Below are 15721 nucleotides of genomic sequence, written 5' to 3'. Positions count from 1 at the left end.
CACCTTTGTAGGTTTCTCTCTATCTAGTTTCTGCCATCACAACAATGTCATCAGCATAGAACACACAAAGGGGCTCCTCCCTTACATCCTTGATTATTACTAAGTTGTCATTTTAACATCCTGCCCCTGGGCAGGTAATTATCCTTTCCCTATCAAGTTTGTCACAGGATACCTTGCCACAGAGTATGCTTGAGTGTTAGAAGAATGCATCCTAAACTAAGCTAACCTGGTTGCATCCTAACTCCACCCCTACCCTCTTAACCTTAACCTTGAATGAAGAGATATATCCTGATGATCTAACCAAAGCTAACCTGGGTATTAGGTCCTGCCTGCCTTAACTCTGAGTAAGAGGGTATATCCTAGTGTAAAGTAACCAAGAGTGGCAATTTTAACATCCAACTGGTAATTTTAAGTAACTGAACATCCTTCCTTCCCTATAGAGCAGTAATGAATATGGGATGTTGATATTTGATATTTTCATTTATGGGGAAAACTTCAGTTTCTTTGGGTAAAATTGTTGGCTTTGTTGTTTGTTTTTATTGACAGTTATTCCATTAAGTTATGTAATTTACACTGAATCAGTGTTATTGCAGTTACGAGGCTGTTAGGTTTATATTCAAATTACTGATTTTTATTTTGACAGTGATCATGTGGAAATTGGATCCCTTGTACGTCGTTGTTAAAGATATTGTGCATTATAGATCTAGGCCCCACTTTTCCCCCCGTTTTAGTTAGGCCTGTTTTCTTGCAAAGAGTGCTCAGCGTGGCTGACATGTGTTGCTGTGTTTTATTTAATAGTACATCTAATGATACCTAATTATTTCTTTCACATCGCAGTTGTCTCAGAACAACTGCGATTCATCCCTTAGTCATAAACATAACCTTGATATATTTTTTCTGTGGAACAGAATACCCATCCAACTACAACTTTGCATTTTATTTATTAAGATTTTTTGTGTGATCACGATACAGTATATAAATGTCATACGTGTTTTATGAAGTTTCCAATGCCAGGTAACATTCTTCCATGAAAGATTTGATCAATACTCCATATGTTATGTCTGTAAAAGTATACAAACAAAGTATCAGGGCATTGTTTGGCCACATAGAGTAACAACTAACAGAGCTAAAGGACTAGTATGGTACTTTTAAGAATTGTAGTTTTTACTTGAATGGAATGGTGAATGATTGAAGCAAGTAAAACAACTTTTTTATTTTTTGCGAAGCTTTAGGATATAATTTACAAGCATGCTGCCACCCGAGTTCTTCCTACTGACAGATCTGTGGCATGCTTGAAATGTAAATGTAATCAGTATAACTCCTTTGTCAGATAACATTTACCAACACCTGTCTCTGGTTAGGCCCAGTGAAGGTATTAGATAATAGGAGAATATTCTTTCCACGTTTAGAACATTCTAGAGGCAAAGATGCCCAGATCTATTGTCTGTCTTGTTTATTACATTTTGTTTTATATAATTTGTAAATGTATGTTCTTATGCTCCTCCTGTTTTTCAACTAAAGAGAACATTAGCGGCTTTGAAAATTTGTTCCTCTGTAAAAAATGTGAATATTCTATTGAGGATAGAGAAAATTCTTTACAAAGCAAATGTTCTCTTTTTATGATATAGCCTGTAACCTGAGACCTGAATGGAATTTGATAGCCTAATTTCCATTTTTATTTGGCTTCAAAACATTTTTTTAACCAGTTTTATTAATGATTCAGGATACCTGAAAATCTTGTTCCCTGTTATGTGGTTCAAGAATAAAATTTCTTGATGTATGTTCATAGCGATTAAAATAGTTGACAGAAGCTCCTATATACCTGTTATAAAGATTTTCTCAGAAAAGTTGTATCCAGCATATTTGTCTTTTTAAAAGAGCTGAATTGTTTTCATTTTATGTCCTAGGCTTTTTACTACAGTTTTTCTTTTATTTTCACAAGCATGCCAATTATCGGCCCCATAGTTGAAGAATGCTGTGTCATGTTAAAGAAGATATATGCTCTAGCTAAGACTTGGTGGCAAAGGTACTAACTATTTTGTGCATGATTACCCTTTGAAATAAATTTCATATCCTTCTGTAGTTGTTGATATGCTTGCATGTCATGTGTAGCAAAATGCATTGTGACTGTGCATTAGTAAATTAACTTAGTATTTTTTATTATTGATTGTAGTTCTTTAAGTGTAGATGTCTGCATTAATCATTCAGATTTTCTTTCTCTTATAATAGTCATTTCGTCAAATTGTCTTGTCTCCTGCTAAAAGTCCTGAGATGTTTTTTTCAGTCTCTGACAAGTAATTTTTCTTTACATTAATATAAAGTGTACATTGTAATTGTTCGATTTCCATACAGCAAACAATCCTCTTATTATTTTTAAAGTTTCAGTGACACTTAAATACCCAAGATTGTAAAAGTTGAGTAGGGAATCTCAAACATGATCATAGAGATATGCCTTGAAGAGATTTGATAAACTCCCCATAGCAATATGGCAGATGGTATTCTGATCAAGGTAAGGACAGGGAGCTCATGGAACTGAGATAACTATAAATATCAAAACAGTTTCAGAGGCATCTTGGCAACAGAGTTACTAAGCAGTCGTGAATGTTTATCTAGTTAGTAACCCAAGTGATCATCACCTGTCTTCTCCATAAGCTTATATCAAGTCTTTTTATAAAAAATTCAGTTTAATCACCTCAGTTTCACAACAAAGCATGCATTTGCAGTATGATAATGAAGAAAAATAACCTAAAATATGAAAATATTGACAATACTGTACACCATAATCCCTATAATTTGTGACCAATCTTGCTTATCATAAAGGCTATGAGATATCATCTCGGGGGAAGACTGCATTACAAAGAATACGTCGTTTATTTTGTTTTAGTTCAAATTTCTAAAGTTTCTAAATGAATAAAACTAGCTGAGCTTCAAGAAAAGAAGAGAGACGTTACATCATAAGTAACACATACTTCAAACATGCTCAGTAAGACAGCAGAACAGAGAAAATTGCTGTAAGGTGAAGAGCAAAAATTGCAATTCATTCTCTTGCTTAGCAACACTTTATTTTGTTTACACAAAAATATGTACCGCATTTTTATAGTTTGTATGTTAGAAATATGGTAAATAAAAATCCCTCCAAAAAGACAAAGTTGAAGGTTGTAAATGGCTCCTCCAGTGTAGCCTTCTACCTAACACATGTGGGAAGGTGGAAATCAAATTGGAAAGGGATGCAAGTCATCCTCCTTTTCATTCGTTTCCCTTCCTGCTCCTGAATACATCCCCATGGCAGCCAGACCCTTTCCGGTCCTACGTTTGGACAGTCCAAACAAGAGATTGGAAATTACAAAAAATCATGTGAAAGAAACAATAAATAATAATGTAACGAGTGAAGAGGAAAAGACAGATATTTTGTAGTTTTTGGTGGATATAGAGAATTTTTAAAAAGTATGAAATACAAGTTATATTCTCCAAGTTAGTATCTCTGTACTTAATGGTATTTGGGAAAATTTTTTGTAAAAGTATAAAAATGTGCTTATATTTTTATAAAAAGTTTTGTCTGTTCTGTCTTGTGTGTCAGTTACAAACAGTTATATTTTGTTACTGAAATCCTTTCACCACGTACTTCATGCTGTTCTCTGACTGGGAGAACACTGAAGTCTTTGCCACCTGGTAACGGTGCAGGTTTCGAAAGTTGCAATTGTTTAGCGGCTATAGCAGATACAGTACATGATCTTACAGTATTTAATTTTTAACATTCCTATGGACAAATATTTAACACTTTTTGGCAGGTAAGTGTTTGAAGACAAGAAATTAATCAGTAATGCTTACCATAATATAAATTTTTTTTGGAATGAGATTTTACATGGGAACTGAGGCACTGATCTAGATTTGCTTATCCCTTGTGATGGTCAGGTAGATGTGAATTTCATCCTGTGCCAAAGCTTTGCTCTTAAGACTTGAATACTGTGAGAGCACCTAGTGTTTCAAGATAGTTCAATGAGCACTTTTGGGGTACTGCTTTCAGAAAATTACTGAAAATTCCCTTGCTGTATTTTTGCTTTGCTTTGTAGAGTTTTTATACGAATTGTACTTCCCTTGTAACGGAATTCCAAAAACATGCAAATGGTTTTGTAATCAAAATCAGTTTCACTTTTGTTTCAGGTGATTCAATCAGATATCTAAAATGTTCCGCAAAAAACATGACTCTTTGTTCACACAATAACTTTGTCACATTTTAGAATAGTTTCTTATGCATCAGATTCTTTGCACTGTGACAATATCATTTGATTCAGGCTGTCTTAGTTTCCAGTGTTATTCTCATTGTTCCCTTTGGTTAGCTACTTGGCATCAATTTTATTCTATTGTAGGCAAGTGTGCGTGTTTAACTCTATAATTACATTAACAAATTGGTGCTATGCTACTGTTGTTACAAAATATGTATTCACCACAGAGTATTTGCATTATAACAGTTCGGTTTAGCAATGAGATTGCTCTGACTGAGGATATTGCTGTTCGTTGTAAAAATTATAAGATTCATAATCGGAGTTATTAATGTCTGACTAATTTCAGTACGTTCAGCTCGAGTTCTGGAGAAGAGGATGCTGATGAAAAAGTGAATATCTTCTCTGTAGCCTCTGGCCACTTGTACGAGCGATTTTTAAGAATAATGATGGTGTCAGTTCTTCGTCACACGAAAACTCCTGTGAAGTTCTGGTTTCTCAAAAACTTCCTGTCTCCAAGTTTAAAGGTAAATTGTTTTACAGCTTTTAGGACAGTGGTAGGTTATGACCTTACAATTCTTTCATCAAGAAATAATTTAGAAAAATCTGTAATTATTGTTAGGGAAATAACCCTGCTCCCAACATTGTGTATACAGTATTGTTTAGTGGCATGTCATATTTTTATTAGTAAATTGATATTACTGCAAAGTTTTAGAACACAGTAAATAAAGATTACTTAATTTTTCAGAATGCCTTGCCTTTACTGGCTGAAGAATTTGGATTTGAATATGAGTTAGTTCAGTACAAGTGGCCAAGGTGGTTGCATCAGCAGACAGAGAAACAGCGGATCATTTGGGGCTACAAGATTCTGTTTTTGGATGTACTGTTTCCCCTTGATATAAAGAAAATTATTTTTGTTGATGCAGATCAGGTAAGACAAATTTTGAATTTTAAACAAGGAAAAAAGGTTTTTTGAAACTTATTAATCCTAATAAGCATTAATTTAGATTGCTGAATTCTCCCAGACACATTGCTTCTGAAGACTGGAGAACACACATGATGTTGTATATTGTTCCTTTTGTAAGTATCATTTATTAAAGGTGTCCTGTCAACTTTATAAGCACCTTGCAATTATTATTATTATTATTATTAAAATAGTTTAGCCAGACCACTGAGCTAAAGTATCTTGCAATACTTTTTAACTTAATTATATACTGAATTCTTTATACTGTACAAGAAAGGCGATTATATACTGAATTCTTTAAACTGTTCAAGAAAGGCAGTTGCTTCATCATGAACAATATTTAATGTTTGAAGTCAGTACTGTAGTTCTATAACATGTTTTATTGATTTTTAGTTAATTCATGTTTGCATAACCAGAATAAATTTCTGGTAATTTAGTATTCATAATTATTTTGGAATAAGGTAACTGTTCGTTCAGTACTTATCATCATTCCTTGGAAGTTCCATACCATATTTTCAAAGACATTAAAGAAATCAAATATCACATGTTGTGCAAATAATGATTTCATTTAGTAGGCAACCGTAATAACTTGTTAAGGATTCATCATTAGGTAGATTAATTGTTATTGATCGTGTAATTCTCCGTGGTTTGGGTTTTAAGTTATTTACATTATATAAACATTTCAATTTTTTCTCTATTTTTCAGATTGTTCGTGCTGATATTAAGGATCTCAATAATGAAAACCTAGATGGAGCACCATATGGCTTTGTGCCCTTCTGTGAATCTCGTAAAGAAATTGAAGGATTCAGGTTTGTTGCATACTGAAAGGTCTTTGTTGTTTGTAAATGATTGTGACTGTCTACTTTTCCAAAGTAATTTGAAAGTTGCAAGTTTGTAAGCAAACCGTTTGTATAATGAATTTGTAAGTTGCCAGTTTCTTAAGCAGACCAGTCATATATTGAATTTGTATGTTGCAAGTTCATAAGCAGACCATTCATCCACTGAATTTGTAAGTTTCTAGTTCATAAACAGACCATTCAAACATTGAATTTTTAAGCAACAGACCATTCAATCATTGAATTTTTAAGCTGCAAGTTAATTCAGGAAACATTTTTGTTTCACTTACAGATTTTGGAAACAAGGGTACTGGCGGAACCATTTAGCGGGTCGTAGGTATCACATTTCCGCGCTGTTTGTGGTGGATTTGAAAAAGTTCCGTCGTATTGCAGCTGGTGACCGATTGAGAGGCCAATACCAAGGATTATCACAAGATCCCAACTCACTCTCTAACTTGGATCAGGTACTGTATACACTCAGTATGAATGTACAAAACAATGTTAATACAGCATCTGAATTTACCTGACCATAAATCAGGAATGGAATGTACAATTTATGCCAAAGGCCAAGCTCTGGGACCAGTGAGGCCATTCAGTGCTGAAAGGAAGGTTGAGAGTACACTAAAAGGTTATAAAGCTGCAACAGGAGGAAAACCTTGCAGTTGCACTATGAAATCATTGTTAGGAGAGGGTGGAAAGTAAGATGGAAGAAGGAGAATACGTACGTAAATGGAATCAAAGGGGGTTGCAGCTAGGGGCCAAATGGGAAGCTGCAAAGAACCTCAAACAATGCCTACAGTGCACTGTGTGAGGGGCCATTGACAGCACCACCCTCCTACAAGGACCATAAATTAGGATCAACTTTTAATAGTGTTTTTTAGGAAAACACAGAGAATGGCTATGAATTTAAATATAATATTTTTAAGAACTGTAATTGAAATGTAGACAAAAAAAGGATAAAATTGTATTGTAGAGTAAAACGGTATATCAGCAGCACAGTAATTGATTTAATATAATGTACTAAATTATGTTTTAAGTATATTTCATGTATCTCAACATTTTTATGTCTGCAATCAAATTGATTTAAAATGCAGATAAATACTAGTTAAGTAGGTTGTAAGTCACTATCTTGATAATGGTCTGGTTAAACTACTAAATAAAAATGTAAGGCAGGGACTAGCTTTCTTGGGGATGGTTGAGGTAGGCAGCATGATACCAGCATTAGAGAACAGATATTTAGGGCACAGTATATCATATGTAAAACAAAAGGTTCAATGTAGTGTACTTTCATGACTATATAATAATTAGTGATTTTTTTCTTATTTTCAGGATCTTCCAAATAATATGATTCATCAGGTACGCATCAAATCCTTGCCACAAGATTGGTTGTGGTGCGAGACATGGTGTGATGATGCTTCCAAGAAGAGTGCAAAAATCATTGATTTGGTAAGTACCAGTACTTTACTCCTCATCCAGAGTAAGTTTTCTTGGAATTTTCATAGATAATGGACACTAAACTATGCTAAATCAATTAGAGAGATGTTGAATGGAATATAAAATTTAGGCCAAATGCCAAGTGCTGGGACCTACGAGGTCATTCAGCACTGAAAGGGGAACGGAGAGTAAAAAGGTTCTAAAGGTGTAATAGGAAGAAATCCTCCCAGTTGTGCTATTTAACAACTGTTAGCATACAATGGAAAGTAAGAAAGAAAAAAGTGAATATGAATGGAGGTACAGTAAAAGGAATGAAAGGGGTTACTGCTAGGGCCAAAGGGACACTGCAAAGAACCTTAAATAATGCCTACAGTGCAAGGTGAGAAGTGCACTGATCGCACCACCCCCTTACAGGGTGAGGAACCCAATACAAAACGTATGAATATTTTATACACATTTTGTATTTTTATTTTAAAAATATCTTTTTACATAAAACATTGGGTTCAGAGTGTAATTCCACATATTTCTAAAGCTAGTAATTAAGCATAAATATCCCAACAGCAATATGATATTTTGGACAAGACTCCAGTACCAACAAGATCCTGTGAACCTGTCGACATACTGAACTTAAATTACCAGGTCTAATATCTCACAAGCTGTTCCCTGTTCAGAGGACTGATGACATACACCACAGCAGGGCAACTATACCCAGGCTGCTGTGGGAAGTAACAAAACCTACAGTTGTTATATTACTGTACTGTGATAATGGAAAAATTATTCACCACAGAACACTTGTTCCCGATTTTTATGACTTTTACTCATCCCTCAGACTATTTCTACAAAGACCTTTCTTGCTGTCAAACCATTTTCTCATTTTTATGAATTCTTTTCTAGCTTCTGTCTTACCTGTACTCTTCATACAGTGCAAACTATGCTCAACTCCATTATTCCCTATTGGGGAGAAATACAATCATTGCCCTATGATTTTTTAAGGGGAATTATAACTTGGAACTTAGGATGCCATATGCCACTGTGGTCAAAACTTTGCTCACTTCTGTGTTAAGCTCTTTGTTGAGCGAGTCGGTAGAGCTGTGGCCTAGCACTCGGTAGGCCCGAGTTCGAGTCTCCGACCGGTTGATGAAGAGTTAGAGGAATTTATTTCTGGTGATAGAAATTAATTTCTCACTATAATGTGGTTCGGATTCCACAATAAGCTGTAGGTCCTTTTGCTACATAACCAGTTGGTTCTTAGCCACGTAAAATAAGTCTAATCCTTCGGCCCAGCCCTAAGAGAGCTGTTAATCAGCTCAGTGGTCTGGTAAAACTAAGATATACTTTACTTTTTCCACTTCTGTGTTAAATTATTGTAATAAAATACAGCTTCCTTATGTACAGTTTTAAGTTAAAGGTGCATTTCTAGTCTCACGTGGTACTACTTCATCATACTTTGTGTCTGTTGATATACATTAGGATCATGTTTATATTGGTCTCTTCAAAACCATGTTCTCTCCTCAGTTGACAAAAATAATAGCATTTGGTAGTTTGACCTTGCCTTCTCTTGGTATGTTGTTAAGTTCAAGGGAAGTTTCTAGTCTCACATGGTGCTAACCATTCATTACTCCTGTTAATGTAGGATTAGGTTTCATAATCTTTTTCCAGTAAAGTTCCTTACAGTTTTTGTGTACTGTTAAAAACACTTCCTAAAGAAAGGTGACTTCTAATTATTGAAGCAACTGTCCTCTTGTATTGTTTTAATTTCAGTATTGTACTGTATATAAAATTTACTTTGCTCTCACTTTTTAATATCTTTTGGCTTATGCATGTGGTTCCTACAGGCTATCATGCAGAAGATGTAAAAATTTCATAAAAAGGAGAAAAGATGGTGATTTAAGGTTAAACTATATTATACCAACATCATGCACAAGTGGAGAATAAAGCAAAATATTACAAAATGAGTAATAAGACTTAAGAAAGTGCAGTAAAGGAAGAATAGAAAAATAGTGTAAAGTTATTCAACAAACAGCATGCTTACCAATACATAAGTTAAGTATACCTTAGTTTTACCAGACCACTGAGCTGATTAACAGCTCTCGTAGGGCTGGCCCGAAGGATTAGACTTATTTTACGTGGCTAAGAACCAATTGGTTACTTAGCAATGGGACCTAGAGCTCATTGTGGAATCCGAACCACATTATACCGAGAAATGAATTTCTATCACCAGAAATAAATTCCTCTAATTCTTCATTAGCCGGCTGGAGACTTGAACTCGGGCCTAGCGAGTGCCAGCCCACAACTCTACCGACTCACCCGAGGAACTAACACATTAGATATGGGCACCAAGAAATTCCATGAACCAGGACTTTGGACCAGAAAGTGGCTTAAGATAGTGCTCTTAGTCAATTTGATAGTGACTTTAATGCTATTGAAATTTACTGGAAAAGAAAAATTTAATGCTACTGAAATTTATTGGAAAAACAGTAGACACTTTACTGTAGCAGGTGATTACTTAAAAATAAAAACATATGAAGAAAAGTTGAGATAAAAAGGCAGTAACTTATTCTATTTATGAAATTTAGAGATATTTGTCAGTCTCCTTATAGTTGATAAAAAATTTGGTGATTAAGAGTAAAGATACTGTAGCTGTAAGAATATTTTTTCACAGTTTGTGGAGAGAATGTAAGTGCATGCTAATTGTAGCAACTTTTTGTGACACTAAATTACAGCAACTTAATAAAGCTTAATGAAGGTAGTTGTGATTTTAATGAAATTAAAAATCTTATGACATTGCATTAATTCAACTGGTGTTGTATAATTTTTCGTTTTTTTATGGAAAGATATAATTGTATAGGCTTATAGGAAGGAGTGAGCTAATACAACCTGAAAATATACTCCTTGAATTAGGGTATATGTGACATTCAATTGTTGGTTTTTATTATTTTTAACTTCATTCTCTTAGCTTAGTCACGTCACTGTCTCTTAGTTTAGTTACATGTCACTGTTTAACTCATACTTCAGAACTATTTTCACTAAATGAATACCTGGATATAATCCATACGTTTACGTTAGGATTTTAAAAGTCGTGGAAGACTCATTTGCTCAAGTTTATGCAAAAGCAGTACATATATGAATACATAAGCATTTGTGTTCCATTTTACTTTCCAGTGCAACAACCCAATGACAAAGGAAGCCAAATTAGTCGCTGCCCAAAGAATTATTGAAGAATGGAATGAATATGATGAAAAAATTAAGGGTGTTCTTCAAGGCTTTAAGGGGACTAAGAGTAGTAAGACACAAGGTAAGTTTTTTGCAGTTACAAATTGTTTCTGTGCCAGATTTTTTAATACCTTTTTCTTAATTGTGTGTTCTAAAAACACATGATTATGTGGATGGTGTATGGTGTACCAGAAGAATGGCAATCAGTGTGTGTGTGTGTAGGTCATCCTTTGGGAATATTTAGACATGAAAGAAATGGTACATTCCCATGCAAGCAATGAAGCCTGACATGGTCCCCTCAAGAACAAGAAAGCAAAATAGTAATTACTGAAATAGATAGTGTCAGTTTAAGGGGTGCTTGTAAATGATCGAAAACCTTTTTGAAGGGAGAACATAAATCAGGCAAGAAAAATGTTGCATGATTGAAAACAAGAATGACGTGATGAAAAAGGTCCTCAACAGATATATGTGTTAACTAAGAGCTTCTTTAAAGTGTATGGGAAGATGAAAAAACTAGAGGTGTGTGTGTGTGTGTGTGTGTGTGTGTGTGTGTGTGTGTGTGTGTGTGTGTGTGTGTGTGTGTGTGTGTGTGTGTGTGTGTGTGTGTGTGTGTGTGTGTGTGTGTGTGTGTGTGTGTGTGTGTGTGTGGGATCCTGTTGGAGAACTGGTAATTTGGAATGGTGTCAACAGGGATGAAGCAGAGCTGTATTTGAGATTGTGGGTTAGAGGTGAAAATGTTTGAAAAAGAATGTACTGTGCATCATGCAACAACCACAACCAAATAAGTTAAACATATGGAAACTATAGAGAAGGAAGACTGGTGTTATTTGAAACTGAGCAAAGCGTGAAAGAAGTAAAATAAATGGTAATATCCTCCTAGAAATGAAGGATTGTCAGAAGACCCTTTGCCTGTCTCCTTTGAAGGTTTGCATCTCTTTAGATACATTTTGAAGCCATACATATTGGTTTATGACCCAGAACTGAAAAATTCTGGTACATCCAGGCTTTTAAAAAGTGTTATCTGGAGACTTGCTAAATAATAATCATGAAGAAAACCAAATGCATTTATTAGGAGAGTATCTCATAGAATCTTTGGAAGATCAACTTCTTCTTAAGGATTTCCATAGCATAAACCTCAATAACACTGAAAGGAAGAATTAAACTGCAAGTACTTTAAAAGGGTCTTTGCTCCCATGTTTTTTCATGAGATACTGACTTTGTTGTTCTGTGTCCCAATTTCTTAGCCAAGATTAATGGCCAGGTATAAAACTTGCCATTTAACTCCTTGTTATTAAGTTGCAAGGACTGATTCAGACACACACTGAGGAATATTCCTGCTGATTCAAATGCACACAGGAATATTCCTGCATAAAAGGCTCTGGTTTGTATACAGTACTAAGAAAAGTAAAAACTTTAACATTTGTTATATTTCTATCACGGACAAGGATGTTTACTTACACATGAGAAAACTGTAACTCCTGAAAAATGTTAAGAGTACAGTGTCCACACAATGTTAAGTAGTCATATCTCTTTTGATCCTAAGCTTCAGGTACCACCCAGAGGACAAAAGAAATTTTGATAGATGACTGCAATAAATCTTAATGATCCACAAACGACATACAGTAGCTTGGTTAACCATTGCACCACTGTTCTGAACAATTAAAAATGAACAATAAACTAAACTAATGCAAAAGACAAGCCCAACAATGTCCTTAGTGCAGGGGTGAGGAGCCAAGATTGAAAGTAAAGTGATACAAAACCACTTTCTGTAGCATTCTTGACTGGCACAAAGATTTTCTCAAAGGTAGTCTTCCTCATGTGATAAGAAAGGCTACTTTTGACTGTCCTTTTCTGAGAATGTAGCCTATCTCCAAGTTGTGGTTCTGGAATGCATTTTATTACAGCAGCTTCTAAACAAATAGACCATCTTGAAGAAAGATCCTGGGACACAGTATACTGATATAATGAATGAGTAGCAGGCCATTGGGTTAGCTGTATAGTTGCCATAAAATTTTGAATAACATCAAAAGGGAGACTTGATACTGAGCATGCTCAAGAACCCCCATACCAACCTTACCTATGGTAGATGTACTGTAGTACCCACAAGTAAACAAGCACTAACGCTGACCATAGGAGGTAGGAGTAGAGGAGGATAAGAAAGAAGGGAAGCAACTGCATATCTTCATCTTGTGTCTTACTCCCTTGCACCAGTATCTGGTTGGTGTCACAGGGGTACCTCGCACGAAGGACAAATGCTCCTGGAGGCCCAACAGGCATGCCTCCTTAGCAGAAGCAGTAGCAGTCGACGTGTTACAGGTTGGCAGAGGTGAAGAACGTCCATGTGCAGGGGGTCTCATCTTATGAGAGCCTAGCATGTGCACCTGACTCGCCACAAGGCATGAGCACATTTAGGTCACTCACCTTCCAGTGTAAAACCCCCCCTTGGCCAAGAGAGCAGTGTGCATGTGAAAGGAATAGGGCGAGGTTCAGGGGAAGGGAGGAAGGGCCAGAAAAGGTTCAGCGATGTCAGCAACACCGGAGAACACTTATTGCCTTCCTCCTCTAATTCCCAATCTTTTCCATTGTAAGAAAGACCAACTCGTATACTCTTTACAAGTTGCAGATCCTAATCCTACAAAGGAGTAAACAGTCGGGTCCACCTACATATTGGACATGAAGCTCATGCCCTTTACATCTTTGTTCAAAAATGGTTAACAAAACATACAAACCAAAAAGACAGTTTACAACTAGGCAATTAGCTGGAGGGCAGCAAGATGCCCTCACATGATGACAGCCAAGAAAAAAGGCTTAATGACAACAGGAGGGAGGGGGAAGTTTTCTGCCACTCGCCCTCACGCCAGCAGTTAACTGCCTGGTGACCAGGCTTTTTTGGTATATCCCAGCTCACACTAAGCAATACTCCTACATTTAAGGTGATGGTTTGAATTTCTTTTGAAACAAAGCATAATTTATTACTAGAGAAGAAATATTATGTAGAGTATAATGAACCATTCAGTATATATTTGGTAACTTCTCAAGTATTTGTACTGAATTTCATTTTTATATATACATGGAAAATCTAATTATGAATTTTTACTTTCCTCAGGTTCAAGTCATGAATCAGGACATGTTGAACTATGATATTTTATTTGATTTATTGTAGGAATTTTTGTACATGTAAAATATGGTTGTGTATTTTAAATCATTAAATTATTTAAATGTCTATGTTATGCTGTAAACAATGAACATTATTGTTGTTGAATTTGTGTTCATGTTCAATGAAAAGTTAATTTCAAGGTTTGAGTTTTTGTGTGTACAGTAGCAATACATGAATTATTTGACATTCCTTTAGCATCTCAGTTGGATACATGTGCAGAAGTTGAATTTTAAAAAGTCCTTGTAAAAGATTTTATAAAAAAAAATGATAAAAGTTTTAAATAAAGACTGGTATTTCATTATCCTAAAAATTGGTAGGAACCATAGGTATTTTCGTGATGGAAACAGTTCATTCAGAATGTCACATCTTCAGAATTATCAATAATGAATCTGGGTTTCTTGCATGTAGGCAGATGGCACATAATGTGAAAATGCACATACTATACATCAAATGAATCTGGCTGCACCTTCAACAGGCTATAGCATTTAAAGAAAAAAAAGCAAAACACCTAACACTTGGTGAAAGTAGTGCTATATTATAAACAAGTGTTTCTCTAAGGTGAAAAGTAGTACTGAATAATCACTTTTAAATATGGCAAAGACCATTTTTTCTATTCCAACCAGAATGTCCTATACACAACTACAGGTACAACAGAATGTAACACATACAAGAAAATTCATGCATATACTGTAGCATTTAAATTAATATCTCACCCCTTGCACCATTAAAAAATAAAATTAGTGTGTTGAGTCTTGAGTGAAACTGAACTATTGTGCTTCTACCACATACTGAGGTCAAAGGCGAAGAAACAGTTTTATGGAATGCTAAAAATTTCCTCCTAATTTACCGAAGTCTGCTTTAAAGTGTCCTTTTTATGCAAAAGGCTTCTTATAAAAATGCAATGAACCATACAATAGTGAAGAAAGGAGATATACAGTACAAGTTATTTTACTCAAATTGCAGCCATCCCTTGCCATTCAGTTACAATAATTGGCAATTCACAAATGATTAATTAAATGGGAATATTTCTGAGAATTTTAAGGCATGCTACAACTGATGCAAACAGTATAAAAATAGAAAGAAAAGGTTTAGGAAGCCTTAAATGTATATATTACCTTTACATCACATTATTTTGCTTTGCACTACCATAAATCTACACATTTAATATTAAAAGTTGAATTATGTGAAAAAAAAAAAAATGTGCTACATTTAGGAATACCATAAAAGTTTTGGAAGTCTCTCACTGTGATCATTTCCTCACATTCGTCACAGCTTGTGGTATCAATTATGTGGCAAAGAGGTCGCTTCTAAAGATACTTTTAGAGAAGTGATGATCCTTCAAGAAGATTCTATTGTTGGATGTGCTACACAGTTAAAACAGCAGCTATGATGATTCACAACTACAGTGAACCCCCTGTATTTGCGAGGGATGCGTCCCACAACCCCCCCCCTCCCACCGCAAATAGCTAAAATCCGCGAATACTTAAAACCCCTCTAAAAACACTTAGAACTGCCCATTTTGATAGTTTAAACATAGAAAAACCCTGTAAAAATGCATATACCTGAGTATTTTAATAGCTTTATCACAAAAAGTGCATTTATTCATGAAAATGATATGAAAATACAGTAATTAGTGAATATTTCTCAGTGAAAACTACTGCGAATGGGCGAATTTTCCATGAATAATGGCTAGATATGTTCCACAGAGAAACCCGTGAATGCGTGAGTCGGCAAATCATGAGAACGCGAATACGGGCGGTTTACTGTACATCATAAACAAGTCAACAATAGAACATATCCAGAAACAAAGGGAAATCAGCAGTGCCATCACCAACTGCACATTCTGGTGAAAAGCATTGTCAAATTGTGAGAGATCCTATGACCTCTTGTGCCAAAA

At 35.2% G+C, this 15721-nt stretch overlaps 1 protein-coding gene across 4 annotated transcripts in view; it reads left to right on the top strand.

Moving 5' to 3' along the window:
• The window catches only part of Uggt (UDP-glucose-glycoprotein glucosyltransferase), a 40097-nt gene extending 25988 nt beyond the window's left edge, over positions 1-14109 (top strand). For 2 of the 4 annotated variants that reach the window (XM_067111985.1, XM_067111986.1), the window contains exons 21-28: positions 1943-2026; positions 4570-4747; positions 4969-5151; positions 5890-5993; positions 6313-6484; positions 7350-7466; positions 10617-10749; positions 13774-14109. In XM_067111985.1, the coding sequence (XP_066968086.1) occupies positions 1943-2026; positions 4570-4747; positions 4969-5151; positions 5890-5993; positions 6313-6484; positions 7350-7466; positions 10617-10749; positions 13774-13808 (1006 nt within the window). In that variant the 3' untranslated portion in view covers positions 13809-14109. The remainder of the gene's footprint in view (positions 1-1942; positions 2027-4569; positions 4748-4968; positions 5152-5889; positions 5994-6312; positions 6485-7349; positions 7467-10616; positions 10750-13773) is intronic. The other 2 variants (XM_067111987.1, XM_067111988.1) reach the window with 1 other exon arrangement.
• Positions 14110-15721: the final 1612 nt, after the last annotated feature.

This window comes from Macrobrachium rosenbergii, chromosome 11, assembly GCF_040412425.1.
Source record: "Macrobrachium rosenbergii isolate ZJJX-2024 chromosome 11, ASM4041242v1, whole genome shotgun sequence".
Taxonomy (NCBI): domain Eukaryota; kingdom Metazoa; phylum Arthropoda; class Malacostraca; order Decapoda; family Palaemonidae; genus Macrobrachium; species Macrobrachium rosenbergii.
This window is presented reverse-complemented; position numbering and strand designations above follow the sequence as displayed.